Raw genomic sequence first — 26,091 nt, 5'->3', positions numbered from 1 at the left:
ATTAAAATACTTTTTCTTTATAAGAACAATAATATCACTAAAAACATCAGGCTACTAAATTTTAGATAAAAGCTGATTATTTGTTTAAGAAAAAAGAAGGCAGTGGGATTTAATACTTAGTTGTCTGTTTCAACCAAGTAAATTCCTTAGTATGAACAAGGAAATTTTAATTCCCCAAACAATCGGTAGGAGAAAGCAAACTGAAGTTTGAAACAGGCTTTATTTTCAATCTTTAAACATTAATAAGTGAATAATAACTGCTGGAGAAGATTTACTTATTTGAGTTTTGTGTTATTTAGAATGAATTAATACAGCTTTAAATGTTTGACTGCAGATATATGTAGAATTTTAATCTTGCTGCAGTATGTGTTTCTTCGTGTTTGGGGCCGAAATCAGTGTCTTTGAGAAAAGAAATTTTTTTTTTTTTTAGTTTTCTAAAAAGTTAGTTTCTGGAGAGTGGTATAATTTGAGAAGTCTTTAACTGAAAAGTCTGTAATATTTACAGTGCTGTGGATTCACCATTAATGATAGTGCAAATTATGGAAACAGTGAAGCTTAATATGAAACAACTGGTCGCTTTGTAAAGTATATGCCTAGTTGGGAATAGCAAGGAGATAGATGGGGTGTCGTTTCTCTTTCTTGATTTGAAGTTCTTGAAGGAAAGCTGCTTTTAAAAGAAGGAAACCTAAAAGTAGTCTTGCTCTTTCTTGCCAAGGATAGTGAAATTAACATGCAGCTGGGCTTCTCTGATAAATGGATTCTGTTAGGTCACTGAGGGGTGCATGTGACATTAAGTGATTTACAGTCCTTTACCTTAATGAAATTGTTTCAGCAAGATGACGCTGAAAGCTCTTAATGGATAGCTTTTCTTGATGTAATGAAATTGCATTCCTATGGCATTTAATATAAGGTGCAGTTATTATTTACTGGCGCTTTTCGAGGGCTGCTATTTGCACAGACAGTTCAGAACAAAAAGAGATTTCAGTGGCGGCACCGAGGCCAGAATGGCTTGTGACATTCTTCTGCAGATGAGTGGATTTGTGAGAGCATTTTGGTTGTTGCGGCTAGGGCTTGAGAGACCCTTCAGGAGACTTCCTTTCACCTAACCCTGCTAGTGTCCAGTCTTTTACATATTCTTCTAATCTGTTTAACAGGCAACTGGATTACAACCAGATCAGCTGTATTGAAGATGGGGCATTCAGGGCTCTCCGGGACCTGGAAGTGCTGTAAGTACCGCTTATTTCTCTTACTCTTTTAACCAGAGCTTTGTGTTTAGGGAGTGCTAATGTGGATGCTTATCTGTTAGCTTGAAATCTTGTGTCAGAATGGTTGCTGAAAGAGAAAGCCCTTAAATAACTCAGAGCAAATGCAGAGAAGAGTGGAAATGTATGGGTGCAAAACCTTGTATATCATATCTGTATGCTTAGGTAGAATTGTCTAATTTTGGAAAGACACTCACATGTTCATACGTATTGTCTTTTAAGTGTTTCTCCTTGTGGTAAAACAGGCTCATATACGGGATTTGTAAGAATTCCCAGAATTGCTATATATATAGATAGCATCAGTTGTACAGGAAAAATAACAAAAAATAAAAAATAAACCTTAAGAGCTGATATGTTGGTATATTTTAATTGCTGTGCGATGGAAAGACATTTCTCATTTTAAAATATAATTTTAACTAGATAGCTTACCATCTTTGTAAGGTTATTTTAAAATGTACTTTCTAAATTTAATAAGCCGCCTATTAGGTACATTTTAAAGTCTACTGACTTCATAAAGTACCACACACAGATTTGAATTATAATTGGCATTTTCTGTCCTTTCTTGCTAGATAGACATTGCTGAAAAATTGATTAGAGGCAACTGAATAATCTCTACAGATATTTGACATTGTAAAAATAATTTTAATGAGATTGTTAATTATAATGAAAAATAATTTTAACGAAAACTAGTTCCTAAAGCTGCTTAAGCCGCCTATACACTTCTGAAAAATTTCCCCAAAGATTCACCTTTCTAACTTTTTAAGTATACTTACTAATTTCTCCCTCCAATAAAATATAGTTCTAAGATATAATTCTCCCCTGACTCAATTTATTCATCAGTCTGGATCTAAATTAATGTGAAGAGGATTTGAATTTTTAGTTCATGTATTAAAAGTTACCAGAAATTGTGAAATTCTTCCAAAAAAAGATCCCATTGCTTTATAAATTGAGTTTGAAGAACAGAGTGTAATTCTGAATAAAGTTGATTGTTTCAACTAGGATGGCTTATTTTAACAATTTTTCTATATGGTTTTGGTGTTAATTGTCAATAAATGAAACTAATTCTAGCTGCACCACATACAGTTATTATTTTTAAAAAATTATATAAGAATGAGTTGATTGAAATAAAATGTTCTGAGGATATACACTGTTCTCTAACCACGTGAGAGATGTTGATAAGAATCTACCTTATCCTAAAGGAAAAAGAAATTTAAAGTGCTTATTATACAAACTGTGGTTATAAGTTCACTTTTAAAATTGTGTTCCAGAGCCATTTTTAATATAGGAAGTTCACTAGTGCTATTTCAAAGTCAAAATAACTGCGGTACAACTATGATATCTTGATAGTGCTCTGACATCAGAACTACAGTCAATGTCACTAAACTCATATGTGAAGAGACGACCACATGTACTATTTAGCTGGATAGCGCAGATCAAATCAAAGAATTTGTCACTAATGGTAGCAAACACTTTATGAAAAATTTGCTGAATGTTTTGAATGAATTGAATATCATAAAATATTTCATTATTAAGCAAAAGAACTTAAATATTTATTAGATACAAAATAGCTAATATATATGTAATATATTGAGAATATGTTGAGTGCTCTACATATATTTGAGAGAGAGAGAGGAAGTAGCTGCTATGTGCCAAGTACTGTGGTCAGCACTGGAAACACTTTACCCACAAATACAATAACTCTTCATTTACTTTTTTGGTTCTAAACTAATATCATTGTTTTTGGAAGCAGTAAATTCAAGAAAACACAGTCACCTCATATATTTTGTTGGGTTTACAAAATATCTAAAAGATGACTTTTGTAAGATCCACTTTCATGAAACATACCAAAGAATGATAAATATCTCATGGTTCATGGAGTCAAAATAAAAATTCAAAATGTTGGGAACTCTTTTGAGTACTTTAATATGTAGATCTCAAAAAGCTAGCTAATGGTCAGAGTTTGTTTGTTAAAGAAAATAATTAAAATCAGCACGAAACAAGGAAATGTGAATTTTTATCAAAGAATTTTAATGTTTTGTGTTAAAATAGTATAAAGTCAAGCAGACATTCTTTTAACATATATTAATTTTTTAAATGCTTGTGATTGACCCAACCTTTAGAGAAAAAAATTAATGAAGAATTTAAGGCTTACTTGGATAGAGCAGTGGAAAGACTAAATATGTTAAGCCCTAATCTCCTAGTCTCTTGACCAGTAAATCAAAAGTTCACCCATCATAAACAGTTGGTCTGGGGCTTTTAAAATGTAGAGCTACTGTTTTAAATACAGAGGTCAGAAAGTAGGTTACCCATTTTGATTGTTTCTATCATCCATGACTCTTTAAGAGATATCTTTTTATTATGCGGAAATAATGAAAGAGCATTAATTTGCACATCACCTTAAATTTCAGATTTCTAATGTTTTAGATCTTTAAAAATGTTAATTTGTGATTCATTTGTGAATGTATGGATATACTAAGGCCAAACAGGAGAAGATGGGCGTAAACACACTAGGCCACTGATGAAAATTCGTTTCATTAAAATATATATTAAGGGAGAGAGTGAATAAAGTTCAAGAAGGAAAAGCCAAGGTAGATGAAAGCAGGGAGACAGTTTATCACTTGTTTGTTCTTAATGAGCTGACTTTTTATGGAAATTCTCATTGATAGGATTTAGAGTTTATTTTCCTAATAAGATACTGTGTCAAAAGTAACACTGGAAACTAATTGTAGATCAGTATTTTCTTTTCCTTGGACACGAGATTCAGAAATGACATATATCCCTTGACTTGCCAGTTTTATATGGTTTAGAATGGTAAAGAATCCGCCTGCAATTCAGGAGACCTGGGTTAGATCCCTGAGTTTGGAAGTTTCCCTGAAGCAGGGCATGGTAACCCACTCCAGTGTTCTTGGCCTAGAGAATCACCATGGACAGAGGAGCCTGGTGAGCTACAGTCCATAGGGCTGCAAACGGTTGGCTACGACTGAGCAACTATGCACAGCACAGCATGAGAAGCTATAGTTCAAAATTAATGCATATCTGCTGAGTGTGAATTATTTTTTTAAAAAGTTATCCCCAAAGTCACATTATCCAACAGTCACATTAAATCTCTGAAGATTTAAACCATATAAAGTCAGCATAAATTTTGAGGATAGGAAAAGAGGTCATTTAAAGCAAATCCCTTTGAGAAGTGAAACCTTTTATTTCAGACATCGAGATATGTTTTAATGGTGTTTGAGAAAAATCTCATTTCACTTGAGTACCGGGAAATACTAGAAGCTTTTAGATAACGTAAGTCAACCAATTCAGTGCTTTATAGGTCCTTCATTCAGCGGGTTTTTTTTTTTTTTTTTTTTTTTCTATGTGACTTGATTCAAATCAGTCAGATTAGTTCTTAGCATCATTCAATACATTCCAAAACTGGATAGTAAAAAGAGTCCATGCATGTTCTAGATCTGTAGCTATCGCATCCTGCTTTACAGAGAAATTTAAGTTAATTCCTTGACTCCTGAATACCCTGTATCCCACCATTGATAACCATAGCCACCAGCTAGTCTAAAGTGACCTCAGTGTATCTTGCTTAGCCCAAGCAAAACTGGCCCCATAGCCCATGGAGTCTCTGAAACATTTGAGTTGCCAGTATTTAAAAATTAGGAACCTTGGTCTAAGAGCTTTCTTCCATTTCAGCTGGAGATTTCAAATGGGTTTGTTTACTCGTGGACGCTAATAATACATAATACCCTTCAAGGAACTGTAACTCTTCAATTTTTTTTATTGTCTGATGTTCTAATGGCTCATGTTCATTCCTTAACCAATATCAGAAGTAGACATGTAGGCACAAAGTGCATAAAGCTACATGGTCAAAGATACTGTGGCTAAAGTCGTAGGTTTGTAATAAGTATTTGATGAATGTGAAGCAGTATGTTAAAGTACAAAATTTATTTGTCATCTTGTGTATAACATAGTGCCTTCTTGATGCCATCTTTACCAGATACTTGTTCTGCATAATCACAAGAAGTTTTTTCTGTGTTAACATATGGAATGATCAGTAAATTTTCATATCTAAAATTTCTGACTTTTTTTATTCTACAGCACTCTCAACAATAACAACATTACTAGACTTTCTGTGGCAAGTTTCAACCATATGCCTAAACTTAGGACTTTGTAAGTAGCTTCAATATATATAAAATCAATTTAATCAATTGATTCTCCTTAAGTACTGTTTTTAGCAAGTAAAGAAGATGACCACTAGTTCATCATGGGCTAGACAAGGGAAACACCACTTTTTAAAAAGTTCTCGATATAATATTGAAATAAATGAACTATTATTCTGAAAACTTGAAAGCTTCCTTTTAAATAATATGTGTTATGTGAAGTTTGGGAGGGGAGAAAAACATTTACTTTGAGCTATTGTGGAGGTCACATTTCATTAAGAAATGGAAGACTCCTTGATTGGCTGTCATAAATGATAAATGGTAAATCTTTATGATTTTATTACTATACAGCAAGCAATCCTAATAAAGCTAAACTGGCTCTCCAACAGTCTTTGTAATGTAAAATTACAGCATCACCCTTTAGTGCTTCTATAATTAAGGTTGTGTCAGCATTTATATTTTAAAATATCTTTTCAGGGGTTACAGATGGACATTAAAATATTTTAGATGGATAAAAATTATTCTCTAATAAAAATGTTTGCTATAGCTATTTTTTTTCAAGAGCAGAATTAATCCTCAAAACCCAGGGTGGGGTATTTAGTTAAAGCATTTTCAGAGATAAATCTCATTTGAATTGGGTTTCACAATCACGAATCACCTTGACATAAAAAGTATATCATATACAATATGTGAGAAATTGTGGGAAACATAACCAAAGCATTGGACTTCTTTAAAAAAAAAATGTGTGTTTAAGTAGGGTAAATATATTTTGATAGTGTTTTGAAAATATCTTTCATTTTTACAATGGCTTATAACTCAAAGCGTTACATTTATTTTCTCTCTTTAATCAAAAATTAGTTTAATTGCCACTTTTTAATGAATTAGATGTCAGTACTAATACATGTTTTCTCATTAAAATCGAGTCTTCATGGGATGGCATTATAATTTCCTTGGAAAAATATTCAGGAAAATAAAATCATTCCAAAAGTAAGCAAATATAACTAAATTTTGTTTTCTTGGGGCTATCAGATTGAGACTAATCTGGCCCAGTAGGTCCAGTTCACTCAAATTCTATTTGATGAAATTGGTTTCTCATTAACTTTAGCTGATTTTTAAGAAACAAATTGATCAAGCTTTCAATCTGTGAAAAACTAAAGCCATTAAGACTGCAGAAACTCTGTCATCTGCATTTTTGATAGTGAGTCTTATTTTCATGTAAAAAAATCCACTACAGTTTGTCATACTATTCAGGTTTTTAAAATTTTATATTGTTTTCTCATTTCAAATATATGCATCTAATCGCATCACTATAATGTGCTTGGTTTACATGGAAACATTTACAGAGCAAAGGTGTGGAATGTGCTTTGTAGCTTCCAAAAGATGCCACTGACCTCCTAGCAAGCTTCACCAGAGGTCACCCAGCCTTCCCCAAATGTACCTTTCTGTCCTGTGGCATGCCATCTAGTTTCGATGGAAGACAGTCTGTTCTGTATCTTCAGGCTCAAGGAGAATGTAAAATAGTCATCTAATTTTAAATTCCCTTGCTTTGGTTGTTTCATTATTCTATATTATCATTGCTACTTAAAAATTCCATTTTTATGGTCCAATTATCTTTCTGGACTGAGTTCCATGTTTTAATATCCATTACTGTTATTGGGTTAGAATCGAGCACATCAGCTAAAAAGGGCTAAAATGGTATTACTATGTCATAGATGATTCTGGGAATGATGCTTTGATTTATAGTTTTGGGTGTCCTTTTCTTTAGTTTGAGAAAACATAAAAGCCAGTTTGAAGTCATTTACCTAATTTAGTGGATATATTTGTCTGATATTTTATAAATGGAGAAGTGCTATTTGCCACTTGAAAGGGATCCATGATCTGGTATGGATCTGTGCCAGTGTAGAGGGGACTGGCTTAATTCCTTCACTACCAGCCATCTTTGTCTTTTAATTTCAATTCCTGCTCTTTGAGGCTATGTCCCCAAGAGCCAAAAGCAGCTAATCCCTTTTACTGCGATTAAACAAAAAGAAGGAAATCAGAATCAGGATGTGAAAAGAAGCAGTTTATATTGAATTATTTTTCTGTCTGGTTCAGCAAAAAATGAAAGTGACCTGCTAAAAAGGTTTTGCCAGCAGTTTCTACAGAGACTAATAATGACAAGACTAACTGGGAACCAGATTGGGAACCACAATTTTTATTAACATGCCTCCTACCCCTACCTGGCCTCTGATCTTCCCATTTCTCTGCCCACCCCCTTTGATTGCCAGTATGTTGGGACTGCAGAGCAATTTGCCTCGGACTTCTGTGTGTCTCTTTGTCTCTTTGAATAGACAGTGGCAAAAGATTTTCATGGTCATGTTCAAGCTCTCTGTGTATTTGCTTAGCTCAGTAGATGAAGAGGGACTTGAGTTTGTGGTTATCAGTTTAATTTTTAGGAAAATAATTAAGTTGGCACGTATTAAGCTTTAACCTATTTTATGTTGAGATATAAACTTATATATTATTATGAATGAACTTTGCAAATTTTGAAATAACTCCATTCTGTTTTCTTGCTTTAAACTGCTTGGCTCTCATTCAGTCGACTCCATTCGAACAACCTATATTGTGACTGCCACCTGGCCTGGCTTTCGGACTGGCTGCGCCAAAGGCCTCGGGTGGGCCTCTACACTCAGTGTATGGGGCCATCTCACCTGAGGGGCCACAATGTAGCTGAGGTTCAAAAACGAGAATTTGTCTGCAGTGGTAAGGGAGAAAGAACCTTTCTGTTTTTATATTCCCGTATGCTATGATGTAAGGAAATGTGCAGGGTGCATGCTTGAAAGGTTTTACTGTTTCTCACTAACCTTTGCAGTTGTACACTAATCACTCCATGGAATTCCTCTGTGTTTGTGATGATGGTCATAGGCTGTAAGACAATCCTGCATGGTTGGCAGTTACTGATGACTTGTACCTAAGTTGTGATGAAGGATTTTTAAGTTTTCACTCCAAAAGAAATGTAAGAACTTTTGAGATTATAGTTCTGTTTGCTACTCATGATTTTCCCTTTAAGTAAGATCATTCTTACTTTGATCTTAACAATTGGAAAAATGATGAACAAGAATTGGATCCTGATTAGGAAACTGAAAAAGTAATAGAACTGTAGTTGAAAAGTGATAAAATACTTTTCGTGTATATGTATGTACTAGTCATTCAGTTCTACCTAAAAGAGATCAATGACTGGCTTCAGTAACAAAAATATAAAAACAAAAATAAGACTTAGGTTATGTAAAGTATGAATAGGTGACTTTCAGTTCTTTCTATGTGTTTAAGTACTTCACGTATATTTACGTCCCTCATAACATCTGTAGAGAAATGTAATATTATCTTTATATTAGAGATTTAAATGCTAAGAAAAAGAGATGGTAAGTAACCTTGTGCAAGGTTATAGAGTTGAGCTCAAGGACCTCAACCTGCACAGTCTGATTCCCAGTTCATATAATTATATGTTAATATGTTGCATAAGGGCCTTCCCAGGTGGCACTAGTGGTAAAGAACCTGCCTGCCAATGCAAGAGATGTAAGAAATGAGGGTTCAGTTCCTGGGTCGAGAAGATTCCCTGGAGGAGGGCATGACAACCCTCTCCAGTATTCTTGCCTGCAGAATCCCATGGACAGAGGAGCCTGACAGGCTACTGTCCATAGGGTCACAAAGAGTCAGACACAACTGAAGTGACTTATCACACATGCATACACATGTTGCATAAATATTAACATATAATTCATAAATATAAGACTGTTTCTGCTTTAGAAGTGTTTGTTCAAAATAACAATAAAGCAAAATTTTAAAATATTTATGTTTATAATGCATCATAAGAGGCTTCACTCGTGGTTAAGATGGTAAAGAATCTACCTATAATACAGAAGGCCTGGGCTGGATCCCTGGGTCGGGATGATCCCCTGGAGAAAGGCATGACAACCCACTCCAGTGTTCTTGCCTGGAGAATTCCATGGACAGAGGAGCCTGGTGGGCTACAGTCCAGGGGATCGCAAAGAGTGGGACACGACTGAGCAATTTTCTGTTTCACTTTCAATGCATCATAAATAGCAGTTTCCTAAAGGCAGAATGAGAAGACATGCTAGTTCAGGATTATTTTATTGCTCTCTTTTCAGCCTTTTTATGTGTTTTCTCATATTTGTAACTCAAACAAATTTTCATGTAATGTTATGGAACATTGTCAATAGGTCTGATTGCTTTATAAAAAATTAAATAAGGAAATGACTAACAGTTCGTTACTAACCACTTTTTTCTCTCTTCACTTTTTCCTTCCTGTTTTCTAGATGAGGAAGAAGGCAAGTTGACGTTTCTTATTTAGACTGAGGCTATTTTTGTAAAGTATGAGAACTTGTTGAGAGGGATCGGGTTAGTAATTAGCCAGCAGCCTCTTCCCTGTGAATCCCACCGGTAGGACCCTTTCTCTGCAGAGCAGAGAGGGCTGGCCCTGCTGCAGGGACAAACCCAGCGTGTATAGACGCCCATTTGGTACAACATGCCTGATGGTCTGTTGTTTACCGTTTGAACAGAAAATTTCGGTATTGAATAGTAAAAACATATACCTGTGTGTAACTACACTTAGGCTAACATTTTAGGCTATACAAAGTCAAAAAAATCATCCAGATTACAACTAACAGAATGACATGATATAACGATCACGACTTCAAAAAAAGCAGTAATTTTGAACCTACCTAGAACTCAAACTTAGCATCATTTATTTTCCTCATGCTTATCTGCACAGGATTACTTATTTAGAATCAACAGTTAGGTCCACCAAGAGAGAAGTTTTGCTATTTTCCTTTCCTTCTTTAAGTTAAAGTAAGTTAAGCTACTTAAATTCAGTCAAGACCAGGCTCTGTCTAAGCTTATTAGAAATGAAATACAGATATTAATCTGAAATTGCTGCTTTTTTGAAATTCATAATAGTTTTGTATAGAATTCTAGTTTCAAATCAGAATTTAACCTTTCTCTTAAATCTTTTGAATTTTAAAAATTACCATTTTTGTAGTTTTAAAGATCTCATTTGTTTTACCTGTGTTGATCCCAAGACATAAATGCATGCTTCCTAAAATATATTTTAGAAACATAGTGTGGTCATATGACCAGGTATTTAAATACATGCATTTCTGTTCAGTAACATGCTTGTGATTTGAACCAAGTGTACCTGCTGCACACTTAAGAAATTCAGGAAAAAATACAACTTCTATTTGTTTCTTTTTCAGGTCACCAGTCATTTATGGCTCCTTCTTGCAGTGTTTTGCACTGCCCAGCTGCTTGTACCTGTAGCAACAACATCGTAGACTGCCGTGGGAAAGGTCTCACTGAGATCCCCACGAATCTGCCAGAGACCATCACAGAAATGTATGTGCCCCGAATTCCCTCTTATTCCCTTCTCCCCAGTGACCCAAGCCATGATTTTCTTTAGGAGAATCTGAGTATTTCGAAGACCAATCTGATCGATCAGCTTAGACAAATGTTCCTTTCAAAATTGTGTTGACCCTTACTCTGTTTAATTAAATATCTTGTTGAAGTGGCTAGGATTTTTTTGTTGTTGTCGTTTGTTTTTTTAGCTCAGGTATAATTAAAAAGAATGAATTTTAAGGAAAAATAGTACTTGCCCTTTTCTTCAGAAAGTGTTATTAGGTTCTTTAGGAAAAATAAGAATGTGAGTACCTTTTCTCTCCAGGTGGATCTGGAGATCTGCCCTTGTCCATTTCTACTTGGAGTGGGCATGGTGGGGCGACAGTAAAAGAAAAAGTGGGGTACTAGATCATAGAAACAAAATAACTAGACGGTGTCTCCCTCCTCATGACATCACATTTTAAAATGCTGTTTTACTGTTTTACTTGAATTATTGTATGAATCTACTACATAGTATAAAAAAGATCAAATCAAAATATATAAGATTTTTAAATTAGTGAGCATTTTAGCTTATTTGACCCAATGGCTGCCTCCATTAAAAGTTAAATTCTTTTGACAAAATATTTCATACCTATTTTGTATGCATCTGCTGGGTTCATTTCTGTGTCCTTGCCAAATATAAGTCATGTGGGATAAAAACAAGGTCACAGAAGATATAAAGTGGGCTGCTTTTATCATCTTGGGAGGTGAGCATTAGGAAAAATCTTTACCTTAATATCTACTAAATAAGAAATCACTTCTTAACCACCTAGTCTATGATATGTGTGTGTGTGTGTGTGTGTATTTAGTTAACTCTAAATTTGAATTTAATATTTTTGATGTGTTTGGTTGAAATAATAAAATAGAAACAACTTCTTGTGATAGGCCTACATGCTGCTGCTGCTGCTTAGTAACTCAGTCGTATCCGACTCTCTGTGACCCCATGGACTGTAGCCCACCAGGCTTCTCTGTCCATGGGATTTTCCAGGCAAGAAGACTGGAGTGGGTTGCCATGCCCTCCTCGATTTATACTGCATGCATGCTAAGTTGCTTCAGTTAAGCCTGACTCTGTATATCCCTATGGACTGTAGCCTGCCAGGCTCCTCTGTCCATTGGATTCTCTAGCAAAAGTACTAGGCTGGGTTGCCATACACTCCTCCAGGGATTCTTCCCGACCCAGGGATCAAGCCAGGGCTCCTGCGTTGCAGGCAGATTCTTTACCACTGAGCCACTAGGGAAGCTGATAGGCCTCCAGAGCAAGCACCAAAAAAATCAAGTCATCTTCAAGAACTATTCATTATTTTTTCACCTATTAACTGCCTTATTTTATAAGAGAATAATCTTAATTCAGAAAACCCACTAATATTATTTTAAAGTATTTAAATGTGCTTAAAAGTGTACTTACAGCTTTGCAGTGCTTGACACAGAAATAGAATAAACATTTGCACATGATAATATTATTCTCATCAAATTTTTAATTGACAAAACACTACCTTGGCCATAAAGAACATTTTTATATTTTCAGTTCAGTTCAGTTCAGTTGCTCAGTCATGTCCGACTCTTTGCGACCCCATGAATCGCAGCACGCCAGGCCTCCCTGTCCATCACCAACTCCCAGAGTTCACCCAGATTCACGTCCATCGAGTCAGTGATGCTATCCAGCCATCTCATCCTCTGTTGTCCCCTTCTCCTCCTGCCCCCAGTCCCTCCCAGCATCAGAGTGTTTTCCAATGAGTCAACTCTTCACATGAGGTAGCCAAAGTACTGGAGTTTCAGCTTTAGCATCTTTCCTTCCAAAGAAATCCCAGGGCTGATCTTCAGAATGGACTGGTTGGATCTCCTTGCAGTCCAGGGGACTCTCAAGAGTCTTCTCCAACACCACAGTTCAAAAGCATCAATTCTTCAGCTCTCAGCCTTCTTCACAGTCCAACTCTCACATCCACACATGACCACAGGGAAAACCATAGCCTTGACTAGATGGACCTTTGTTGGCAAAGTACTGTCTCTGCTTTTGAATATGCTATCTAGGTTGGTCATAACTTTCCTTCCAAGGAGTAAGCGTCTTTTAATTTCAGGGCTGCAGTCACCATCTGCAGTGATTTTGGAGCCCAGAAAAATAAAGTCTGACACTGTTTCCACTGTTCCCCCATCTATTTCCCATGAAGTGATGGGACTGGATGCCATGATCTTCGTTTTCTGAATGTTGAGCTTTAAGCCAACTTTTTCAGTCTCCACTTTCACTTTCATCAAGAGGCTTTTTAGCTAACCTTAAAAGAAGAACACTATGTGCCTTGGAAAGAGCAAGTGACATTCTGCAAAGGAGAAACACTGGGGACAAAGGGCAGAGGTGGCGGTGAGCATTTCACTTTAGGAATTGCACAGTTGAGCTTAATTAGAGTAAGAAGTACATGTTGAGGCATCATGGAAAATGATGCCTCAAAAAGACATCTCCATTGAATTTCACAGCCATAGATTACCAAAGGCCTCTCATCTTAGACGATATAATATATGATAGAGTAAATAGTAGAAAGACATAGTAAGTGTTCACATAACGAATTATGTGTCCATCTATTCAGGCCAAACATTAAGTAAGTAAGCACTTACTATAGAAAGGCAACATGCATTCTCCAGAGATCTCTATTAAGTGGCATGCAAATTAAAAGCTGTGAAATGAGGCACAAAGTAACAAACATTATAAAAGAGGAAAAATTATAAAGTTCATGGTATTTATTACAGAGGGCCTAAAGTGGAAACCAGGTTATGGTAGTTAACTAGAGTCTGAAAGCTTTAGTTGGAACCCGAAGTCTGCCTGTCCTTTACTAACTATCAAGCTATAGGCAAGCTACTTATCCTTTATAGGATTGTCTCTACCTCTGAACTAACTGTTGTTGTTAGTTTGTAATGAAAGAATTAACATATGCAGGGCTTCATGTGCTTGTGTGTGCGTGCTAGAGCTGTGTCTGACTCTGTGACACTATGGACAGGCTCTGTCCATGGGATTCTCCAGGCAAGAATACTGGAGTGGATTGCCAGGCAGTCCTCCAGGGGATCTTCCCGACCCAGGAATCAAACCCATGTCCCTTAGGTCTATTGCCTTGTCAGGTGGTTCTCTACCTCTAGCGCCACCTGGGAAGCCCCCTCATGTGCAATCATTCAATGAATGATACCTCGATTGTTGAAGCCTTCATATAGGAGATAATGTATGAGATAGGCCTTGAAGGATAAGTAATGAGTGTAATTGCAAAGATGAGAAAGAGTTTGCAGAAGTAATTAACATTATGAACACAGACAATAAGAACGGAAGTCTAAAATACTGCCAAACAGGAACTCAGTTTGATGGGTTTTTGGTATCTGGGAGTTCAGGAAAGAGATAAAATTGAAAAGGTAGGTTGAAACTAATTCATGGAGGCGCTTGATAGTATGAGGATCTAAATCTTTCTTTGGAATGTGTTCGAACACAGGAGTTTGAACCTCCAAGGTGATTAATCTGATGTCTATGTACCAGCAGTTTGGCAAAAGAAGAGAAAACCAGGCTTGAGGCTTCTATTGTGTTGGTCAAGGGGAGAGGTCATGAGAGCAGGAGCTAGGAAGTAATAGTTGGAATGATGATGTGGAAGCACATGTGATGGCCAGTACAGAAGCAGAATTAATAGGATTTGGCATTTGATGAGATGAGAGAGTAATGGAGAAAAATGAACCAGAGATGATGCCAAAATTTGAAGTATGAAGGATATGGATATGGTGGTTATAACATTGTATGTAAAAAAACTGAGGGGTAGTACCAAAACTTGGAGGGAAGATGACAGTGAGCAAAATCTGTGAAATACTGAATTTCCAGTTAGGTGTTTAGAGATACTATAATAATAAAGACTGTCATAATTTGGAGCAGGACATGACTTCAGACAAAGACTTTGGAGTAACTGATATTACAAAAAACAAAGTAGATAGTTGAAGGCATCAAATGGCCAATGGAAAGGAGAAAAAGAGAAGAGAAACCCGAGAGAACTAAATTAAAAGAGCAGATGGCCACAGTAGATAAAGGAGGAAGGGGCTTCTAGGAAAAATGATCTGCCAAGTCAGATACTCCAGCTGAAGAACCAAGAAGAGATCTGAGAATAAGTCTCAGAACTTGACCATATTACTCTTGAAGGGTTCAATATAGAATGATAGCTGAATGAGTCGCTTTTCAGAGTGTTAAGAAAGATTAGAGGTGATGAATATTGAAGAGAACAGATATGAAGTAGTTTGAAGAGTTCGGCTGAGAAGGGATTTTTTAAGAAGACAATTGCCACTGCAAAGGGCAGATTTGAATTTATTTTGAGATACAGAAATCTGCAGTCCTTAGAAAATCAGAGAGTAAGAATGGATTCAGAGAGTCATGAGGGGCTTCCCTGGTGGCTCAAATGGTAAAAAAAAAATCTGCCTGCAATGCAGTAGACCCAGGTTCGATCCCTGTGGTTGGGAAGATCCCCTGGACAAGAGAATAGCTACTCATTCCAGTATTCTTTCCTGGAGAATTCCATGGACAGAGCCTGGTGGCCTACAGTCCATGGGGCCACAAAGAGTCAGACAATACTGAGTGACTAACACACAGAGTAATGAGAGTGTGAGAGTTAAGATGTATGTGGGAGCAAGACTGTTCGGGACCTAGAAGGAAACTGCTCAAATCCTGATCATAGGAAAGGAGATGAAAACACTATTGCTGACTGAGAAAAGAGGGTGAGTTGTGACATAACAGACTGAAATGAACAGGAAACATTTCAAATAGTTTATCTCATGTAGTCTGCTTTTCTTACAGTTGCATGCTCTATAGATTTTTGTATGATGATAGAAATTAGTAGCTGGAAATTACACTAAATATATGTCCCATTGAGTTTGTTTGTGTTGAGGAGATGGTGTATCAGGTAAAGCTATAATAAAGGAGAGATGGAAACATGCAAAGCTCTAGGTGAATTTTACTTCTCTGATTATTACATTATCAGCTCTATCAGTAGAGCATCTGGTAATAAATCCTATTGATCTTCAACTCCAACAAAATACCCCATTACTGTTCTTTATAGTAGCACAAATTACTAGCTCAGTGACTCATATATTTTATTACTCTTTTATTTTTTATTAAAGAATCAGTAAGATTCATAAATGTAGAAATAAAGCTGGGCAACATCTTCTTTAAAATTTGTTATGGGTTCCATATTTTTAATACATAATGAACTGAACATTATAAATTCCTTTCATAGTTTTCATATAATGTTTTCAATCTGGATTTTTACCATAAATTAGCAGTAGAATGTCTTTTTTTTTTTTTTTGCAAGTTATCAGACATTTCTAATCCCTTGAAAGCTGACAACTTCATCTTGCTATTTTAAAAAGACCGGGCTCTGGACTTCCCTAGTGGTCCAGTGGTTGAGAATCTGTGCTTCCACTGCAGGGATTTGTGAGTAAGATCCTGCATGCTGTGTGGGGAGACCAAACCAAAAGGAAAGAAAACAGAACAGGCTCAAAACAATTAAGAAATCTTGTTTAAAAAGAAAAAAAAAAAGTCATTCAATTGTGAAGTGACTAAACTGCCTCAGCCTTAGATTTATTTGGCTCCAAAACCTATGTTCCATCTTCCATCCAGCTGCCAAAAAAAGGTAGATGTGGCTTAGCTTGTTGGAATATCATAAAAGGGATGAATGAAAAAAATCAGAAGAGGCAAATATCAGAAAACAGGACACTTTAAGAAACTTACATATGAAGGGAAGAAGCAGAGAGAAAGACAAGGCGTGAAGGTATAGGGATTGTATTTGTATTACTTTATGTCTAGAACTGTTGTCTTCTTTCCTAGCCTCTATTAAATAATCTCATATCTCCCTAGATTTTGTCTGTATAGAAGTTATCACAACTTAATTCAATATTCTGGTTAGTGTCAAACTACCCTATTAGACTGCAAGCATAATGAGGGCAGGGCCATATCTTTTATCTTCACCACTTTTGTCCCAAAACTTAACACTGTGCGGGTGGGGAGAAGAACAGTATTGGGGGATGAGTGGGTGATCTAGGACACAAGCTCAGAAGAGCCTCCAAGCCTCTATTCTTCAAAATAAAAGAAAATGTGATGAAGGAGAATCAACTAGTGAAGATAGATGAGGGAAAATAGAATGTATAATATCAGGTAGAATTAGATTTAGAAGAAAGAAGTTGTTGCTGCCCCAGAGGCTGTCCAGCACCTTGCTGCTTTGAACTCTGCTGGTTGAGCAACTTGTTTTCATACAGATGGAATACCTCAGGTAAGTCTATACATGGATGGTCTGACCCATGGGGGCAAAATCATTAATAGCAAATTGATTCTCTGTATATCAAATCCTTTGAATTAATTTCTTAAATCTTGAGGTATAATATTTTGAATGTCATGTGATAGATTGCTATAAAGTAGACATTTAGCTCTCTTCAATCCAGTTATAGATTTTCTGTGGCATGTCACCTATCCAAACCATTCTACAGAAATTGCATAAATCACAGAGGACATTTAGACACAGGTTGTGACAATTTAGTATGTCTTGTTCACTCTTAGTTCTTATTGTTTTTAATCTTGGTTGCATTTTCCAGGCCTCCAAAGCTGGGAACCATACAATTTGTCTTTTGTCTGAAGATCCCTGATCTTCAGGAATCCCTGAAGATCAGGGATCTTCAAATTTTGTTCTAATTTGTGTTCAAATTTTGGGAAGGGAAATTCTGGGAGTAAAGTTCTCAGGTCAGGTCTTATGAGGGTTGTCTCAGTGTTTTCTAAGATGTGTTGCAAATGCTCAAGTTATAGTGCTTGTTTTGGATGTGGGAAATGGCAACCCACTCCAGTATTCATGCCTGAAAAATCTCATGGACAGAGGAACCTGGAGGGCTACAGTCCAGAGGGCTGCAAAGAGTAGGACACAACTGAGCAACTGAGCATGCATTCAGTAAAATGGGAAGGGAACTCACTCTGTGGGATAAGCTCACTGCACTGCTTTTACTCTGCTAGTAGTAACGAAGACTCTTTCAAAGAGATTCAGAATGTTGGAGGTTGGATATGAAGTTTAGGAGTACATTTTTTTTCCTTTTGTTTCCTCTGGATCATTCACATGCGTATTTATAAAGAAATGAAAGTGAGAATGATTCTTGAATGCTGTATCTGATTATAAACTGCATGTTTGACATTGAATATATGATTTAAAAAAAATATCTTTGTCCTCCATTTCTGTTTAGGCACTCTTCTTGTGTTTAACCCTTCTACATGCTATTTTTGCATTTGCCTCTTCCAAAATTTTGAATCCTTATTTCAATTAAATTGTACCTGTCAAATTTTGAATCTGCATATTTCAAAGTTATTTGAGTTTCTGTTGGTGGAAAAGTGATTGCTTTAGTCACTCAGTCCAGTCTGACTCTTTGCAGCCCCATGAACTGTAGCCCACTAGGGTCCTCTGTCCATAGAATTCTCCAGGCAATAATACTAGAGTGGATAGTCATTCCCTTCTCCAGAGGATCTTCCCAACCTAGGGATCAAACCCAGGTCTCCTTCATTGCAGGCAGATTCTTCACAGTCTGAGCCACCATGGTAGGGATATATAAATTAGATTTGATCAATATGTTTTTAAATAGCCTATTGTATATTAGCTTATTAGGAAAGTTATAAGTATTCATGAAATGAAGCATGACTTTTTTACTTTAACATGTACTCAGGAATGTCTTAGCTCACAATATAGCTGTCATGCTGTGTAATTGTTTCATTTTCTTTTAATTATGCAGATTTTGAAAATAAAATTTAAAAATAAATATAATATGTAGTTTGACTAATTTTTATAGCACATGTAAGTTACCTTGACTTTCAGGGTTTCCCTGGTGGTTCAGCTGGTAAAGAATCCACCTGCAATGTGAGATCCCTGGGTTGGGAAGATCCCCTGGAGAAGGAACAGCTACCCACTCCAGTATTCTAGTCTGGAGAATACCATGGTCTTTTCCATGGGGTGGTAAAGAGTCAGACATGACTGAGCAACTTTCACTTTCACTTTTTCCTTTTATTATTTAGACAATATTGAACAAATATCTGTCTGAAGTTTTTATATTATGATTCCATTATAAGTTAGGAGCTTAGAAAAATACATAGTAATTTCCCTTCCTGCAGAATGCAGAGAGCATTTTGTTCAATATACAAAATAAAGATCACCATTGTGTTTCCTCAGAACATCTTACTTAATTCTTAGTTATCAGTAGCCATGCTTAGTGTAATCCCTACAGCAATTTTGATAGTTCCACAGCAAAATAGTATAAGATAAATTTTGTAAAATACATTTATAGATTAAACTGTATCTGTAGTTCCAGAGACCATTGAGTTCACTAATAATCATTGGAGTGTTTTCATCTTTATCATGGCAAAATTCTCAATTTTGTATGCATATGTTGATTATCTTGATATCATTAATTGGTATTGAATTAAACAGAAGAGTAATCTTCTTTGTAAATAAAATTCATTTTTATTAATAACATAGGTTCATAAGAAGAAAATTATATGCATCAATTTCCCACAATTTACTTCCTTTTTTTCAATTTTACTAAGAAATAATTGACAAACACAATTGTATATATTCAAAGGGTACATCATGATGATTTGATGTACTTATTCATTGTGTGGTGATTACAAAGATCAAGGTAATTAACACATTCATCACCTCAAATAGTTAACTATTTTTGTTTCTGGTGAGAATGCTTAAATTCTACTCTGAGCAATTTTCAAGTATACAATATTTGAAATATATTAACTGTAGTTACCATGCTGTATATTAGACTCTCAGAATTTATTCTTCTTATAACAGAATTTGTACCTGTTGACATACATCTCCCCAACCACCAGCCTCTGCCAATCACTATTCTATTTTGTGAAATCATCTTTTCTTTCTTTCTTTTTTTTTTGGTTCCACATATTAGTGAAAGCATATAGTATTTGTACTTATCTGTTTGCCTTACTTCACTAAGCATATGCCCTCCTGGTTTATCTGTGTTGTCTCAAATGACAGTATTCCCTTTCTTTGATTGGCTGTATAATATTCCATAGTATACATACCACAATTTCTTTATCCATTCATCTGTCATAGTACATTTAGGTTGTTTCCATAGTTTGCCATTAGTGAATAAAGCTGCAAAAACATGGAGATGCAAATACTGCTTAGAAATAATGATTTCAGTTCCTTCAGGTATATACCTAAGAGTGGGATTGCTGGAGCGTATTGTAGTTGTTTTGGGGGCTTCCCTGGTAGCTCAGCTGGTAAAGAATCTGCCTGAAATGCAGGAGACCTCAGTTCAATTTCTGGGTTGGGAAGATTCCCTGGAGAAGGACATGGCAACCCACTCCAGTATTCTTGGGCTTCCCTGGTGGCTCAGACAGTAAAGAATCTGCCTACAATGCGGGAGACCTGGGTTCGATCTCTGGATTGGGAAGATCCCCTGGAGGAGAGCATGGCAACCCACTCCAGTATTCTTGCCTGGAGAATCTCCATGGACAGAGGAGCCTGGCAGGCTGCAGTCCATGGGGTCGCAAACAGTTGGACACAACTGAGTGACTAAGCACAGCACAGCATACTGTTCTCCATAATGGTTTCATTCTCACCAATGGTGCATAAAGTTTCCCTTTTGCCACATATTTTCCAAAAATTTTTTTCTCCTATCTTTTTGATAATAGCCATCCTAACTGGTGTGAGGTGATACCTCACTGTACTTCATTGCATTTCTCTAATGATTATTTTGATTACTTGCTTTCTTGTAACTGAGTTGTGTGAATTCTTTATATATTTAGTATATTAATCCCTATTATATATGATTTGCAAATATTTCTCCCATTCTGTTGGTTGCCTTGTCAATATATTGATTTTTTTCTTATTTGTACGTAATTTCACAAAAATTTATATCTATAAAGTATATGTTACATGCATGTATATGCATTACAGATGAGAGGTCACAGTTTCAGCTTTCAAAATGTTTACAACATCGAGAATTTAAGTTTTATACAACAGAAATTTTAAAAGCTACATGATAAGTAATAAAATACATATGCATGGGAAGACAGAGAAAGGAATATCTTGATTTTCCTGGGAGACTCAAAGAATCTTCATGTATGAGGATGTGTTTTGCAAGCAGAGAGATCAGGGGCTTTCTAGAGAGTGAAAAGAGTATATACAAAGACCCAGAAAAGTTAAAGAGTTGTATGTTTTCAGGAAATTAAAACAGTTTTAGTGGTTAGAACATACATTGAAAGCCTCATCTTGAAAAATCACTGTCCTGATGACAATAGAATAGAAGGGAAAATTTTGAGCGTTGTAGTATGATTTACTTTGCTAGTTAGAAAAATCACTCTAACATGGAGTAGAGAATCCACTTTTGATACAAAGAGTCTATAGAAGGTATAATAAAGACAGGCTTAGCAGCAGATAGTAGTGAGAAGTTATTCCAAGAAGTGACTGAAGTGCTGTGGTGGTTGAGTCACTGGAGACTTCTACAGGAAAGTAATGAAGACCCATCAGATATGAATAAGCTGTGTAGACTTTAACATAAAAATGAAGACAGCCGGGGCACAAAGTATTATTCATTCTCAGGTGAATAAAATTGTCATTCCTTTAAAGAATTGTTATTGATTGATTGTCAATTAGTCAGCCTGAAAGGGTAAGCTGAAATCCTGTATAGTTCAAATTCTACTAGCGATCATAGTGTTATCTGAACTTTAGGGGAAAGATAACAGATGACTTGGGCAATAATTCTATGCAGGCATCAGGGAGACGGCTAGTCACTATCTATTCATTGAGTTATCCCATTAAAGGTAATTTGCATAATGTTTAAAACTAAAATTATTACCAAATAGGAGACTTAGTTCAGTGCCTAACTTATATTAAGCATCCAAAAGATTTTAGTTATTAATGAAAAACAAAGCAGCAAAACTTCTGTTTGTCTTTCTTGGATTGTGAAGGAAAAGGAACACATGTATACCTGTGGCGGATTCATTTTGATATTTGGCAAAACTAATACAATTATGTAAAGTTTAAAAATAAAATAAAATTAAAAAAAAGATGAAAAAAAAGTAAGAGACTTGTAAAGTAATTAGCCTCCAACTAAAATAAATAAATTTATATTAAAAAAAAAAAAAGAAAACGGATTGTTACTGACATTATGAATTTGTACTCTGTCACCCTGAAATTGGTGAGTCACGTGTCTTAGCCCATTTTTCCCACTAAATCTAAATTATGTGATTCTGTGTATTGAGTGCACTTTTGTTTGCATTTGAGTATGTGTCCATATAAATATGTACATAAAAATTTTAACACTCATTCAGAATGTCATTGCCTGAAATACGAGGTCAATAGGAACTCAAACACACATTTTTGTTTTACTTTAAATGCTTAAAGACCAAATGGAAAAAAGTTATTTTTACTATGAAAACATCAATTAAATTTGCGCTGAGGGAAATATACCCAGAATGACATCACAGGAAATAAAATAAGATTAAGGAAATGGACAGTTTTCAGGAACAAGTCATCCCAAAATAGGAATTGTTGATAATCAATTAGGATGGACATTGTCTTAAGGCAAAAATGCCAGCTATATGTGAAGTATGTCCCTCTAGAGGCCAATATTCACTGAGCTGTTAAAGATATTTATTAAACTTAAAAAGTTCTGGTAACCACAATTACATAACAGTAGTAATATTCTAGTCTAAAATAATCTTGGGTCATTTTAGGTAGAGACATATAAAAGATTTCAATGGCGTGCATTTACTGCTAAAGTTAGAAGTAATATCCCCAAAATATACAGTACTTATTTAGAATTATTGTGTAACAGGCAAGAGGACCTCTGATGGCAAAATAATATTACTGCTTCCTCTTTTACAAATGCAGGGCTGATATTACCTATGATGAGAATGTTTGTCTCCTCTGAGTAGTCCGTGACTCAGAAGCAAAAGTCATTCTGCAACCCCAGCCTTCACCCCATTAAATCTGTTCTATTCTTTGGCAGCTGTTTTTGCCATTTACGTTGAAAGCAGATGGGGAAATGCAAAGAACTGTCAGTTTTATTGCCATGTATAATCAGCATCTGGGCTGTATGTTACAGAAACAATCAGTCCAAACTCATACTTTACTGGTGGTGTAAAAACCTTTTTTGAGTTTCTCAGACAGCTTTCAAATTAAAGTGCTCTTTTTTAATCATGTTGATCATGGAAACAGCAACCATTTGAATTGCTTTTTCAGCCTCCATAAGAATGATGCATGAGTGTAGGGAGTAATGCATGAGTGTAAGTGAGTATCTTTAAAATACAGTTATGAGTTATCTTCAAAAAACCTGTCTTGCTAATTTGTTTAAAAATGTGTTTTGAACCATAAATATTTATTTCACATTAGAGATCAAGTCATGTATCAGATTTATTCCTTTATATAATCTGTGTGTTTATGTGTAACTAATATTTGCTATAGATATTATATAATGCCATATGTTATATATTATATATATACACATATATATCCTCATTTTTACTTTTCCCACTATTTTTGGAACTGGAAAAATACACCATATATGTTTTCTACATCTCATGATTTATACCAAAACATTTATAGCAGGGTTTATTTTCTTATTTTTCAGAAAGAGAAACTGAGACACCGAGAAACCAACAAGTAATGTTTGCAAGGTCCACAGAGCTAATCAGTGGCAGATTCTAAATTTAACCCAAGCCTATATAAAGCTCATACTTTTACTCACTGAACTACATGTTTTTAATCTTTATAGCTATACATACACAAAACATAAATGCCTCTTGGGGAGAGCCATTTCAGCTTTGGCATGTGGATGTTATTTTTTAGAGAGTTTGTCAAAATAATTTATTGAAACTAATGCTTGAATATTGAAAGCTAGTGAGCTGAAATAAACTAATGTTCTTTAATTCAGTGTAAATGTCTTCGGAACTAGTTGGAATTTTTAATCACCCAATTACACTGTATGTCTTACACTTTCCTGATATAAGATCTGTTCATTGGTAACTGTAGTAGAATATTTATATGTCACAGAGCCCAGCTATACCTGCATATAATTTCCATGTTCTAAGAGTCCATAATGTTACAGCAGAGAGATTTACTGATAATTTGCTGTTTTCTACCATCTTTGAAATAGACACCAGAACGTGATGTATATTGGTAGCTGTTTATTCTTTAGAAACTCTAAATGTGTGAAAACATATTTTTTAAAAAAAACAATAATGAGAGAGCAAGAGAAGAAGATATATAGGAATAGGGAGGAAAGGTCTTCACTGCTTAAGTATACTTGTGAATATTTTTATTGGAGCAGCTAGAAAATTGTCTTCTAACTAAAACTGAACTTCTTACTAAAACTCCCTTCTGGTTTTGGTGAAGTGTAACAGCAAATTGCTTTCAGATATACTTATGCCCAGTGATGAAATGTTTTGGAATTATTCATGTAGATTCTGTGGAGCAAGGTTCTGGCTTTTTTTATATGAAAAAGGCTTCTTTTATCATATAGGGTTTATAAAGTTTTTTGTTCTAAATCTATTTTTACTTTGAAATTCAAAATATTGAGTTTTCCTTTTATGAAGGACTAGCATTTGCAAGGCTCTTAATTATGGTGGATTTTATCTTTACCATGCAAATATATCTCAGCCATTACACTATCTGTTTTTGTAACCCTGGAATGTTTTTAATCAGATTCTTCATGGAACAATGGATTTAAATTTGTACTCTATAAAATTCAGCAGATTCTCTGCTATTAAAGTAGAAGATGAGAGAATAGCAAAGTAAATTTCATTTACTTTATTTTTTTAACCTTCACCTGAAAACTCTAATTTTTTCTTCCTTTTTTTTTTATAATCTGGTTTTAATCCTTACCTCTTATTTGAAGAAGGGCAATTTTTGACATGTGTGTTGTTTGTCGTTTGTCAAATATATTATAAAGTTCTTGTAATAAAACACAAAACTTATTTGTCCTAGAGACCTGAAAGTTTACAGGAAGTACATATTATTTTATTGTTTGTCTACTGAAGACAAAAAATAGACATTTTTAAGCATTTTAAAATTTACTGGTTGACATCTATCAGTGGTAGAATATTTTCCTGCATGAGAATCTGTCCCTTTGAATGAAGAAGGCAATTATGTTGTGCCTTAATGGATTGCTAGATAGTGCCATAAAAACCAGTTAGCTGCTAAGTCAATGTAAATGACCATAGAAGTTTTGTTTCAAATACTTTTTTTTTGGAACAAGTTAGAAATAAATAGATAAATACAGAAGAGCATAGTTCAGCTTTCTGTTGCTTATGTTATAAATGCAATGGATTGCCATGTGAAAGTAAGTCATGGCACATTGCAATATAGAATAATATATGCAGCATTGCTATATTTAAATTACTATTTTGCATATAAAGTTAAATATTATTTCATCATGAGTTCTTTTCATTTCATAAATTTTTGAGTATATATATTTTCTAAAAAAAATAAATAGCCTCACTCGTTATGTCTTGTTGTATTTTAGCAGGAATAGTTATCAATGAAATTAATTACAGATTCAACACAAACCAAGTTACAATAAAATATATTTGAATGCCATTAGAACAATTAGTGATCATTATAAGTACTCCAGTACTCTTGCCTGGAAAATCCCATGGGCGGAGGAGCCTGGTAGGCTGCAGTCCATGGGGTCGCTAAGAGTTGGACACGACTGAGCGACTTCACCTTCACTTTTCACTTACATGCATTGGAGAAGGAAATGGCAACCCCCTCCAGTGTTCTTGCCTGGAGAATCCAAGGGACCAGGGAGCCTGGTGGGCTGCTGTCTATGGGGTCGCACAGAGTTGGACACGACTGAAGTGACTTAGCAGCAGCAGCAGCAGCATAAGTATTCTAGGTTCTGAGAATTTAAAATAATAAATGAATTTTTGAATTCATTTAATTTTAAAGATTCTAAATATGTGAAGAAGCTTTTTAGTTATGATAGGTGATAGAATTTGGCCATATTTGTGGTTAATATTGACATTTCAGAAATCTTAGTACTGAATAGCATAGTTTTAAATAAGCTTGCATTGAACAAATCAGTTGGAAATTTAACTGTAAAATTGGACATTTTATTAATAAAATGTCCATGAAGGTATAAACATATCTATACTTTGAATCACTAATGAACTCCAATTATGTAATGTTGCCCTGAATAGTCATTAAATATTTGCAGGTTGAATGAATGAATAATTGCTGATTCCTTAT

The 26,091-nt window shown here is 35.2% G+C and overlaps 1 protein-coding gene across 5 annotated transcripts in view; it reads left to right on the top strand.

Annotated features, from left to right (window-relative positions):
- The window catches only part of SLIT2 (slit guidance ligand 2), a 403,181-nt gene that overhangs the window by 262,598 nt on the left and 114,492 nt on the right, over window positions 1-26,091 (top strand). For all 5 annotated transcript variants that reach the window (XM_044946045.2, XM_044946044.2, XM_044946043.2 and 2 more), the window contains exons 6-9: window positions 1,155-1,226; window positions 5,352-5,423; window positions 7,992-8,155; window positions 10,666-10,804. In XM_044946045.2, the coding sequence (XP_044801980.1) occupies window positions 1,155-1,226; window positions 5,352-5,423; window positions 7,992-8,155; window positions 10,666-10,804 (447 nt within the window). The remainder of the gene's footprint in view (window positions 1-1,154; window positions 1,227-5,351; window positions 5,424-7,991; window positions 8,156-10,665; window positions 10,805-26,091) is intronic.

The sequence above is a fragment of the Bubalus bubalis genome, chromosome 7 (genome assembly GCF_019923935.1).
Source record: "Bubalus bubalis isolate 160015118507 breed Murrah chromosome 7, NDDB_SH_1, whole genome shotgun sequence".
Taxonomy (NCBI): Eukaryota; Metazoa; Chordata; class Mammalia; order Artiodactyla; family Bovidae; genus Bubalus; species Bubalus bubalis.
This window is presented reverse-complemented; position numbering and strand designations above follow the sequence as displayed.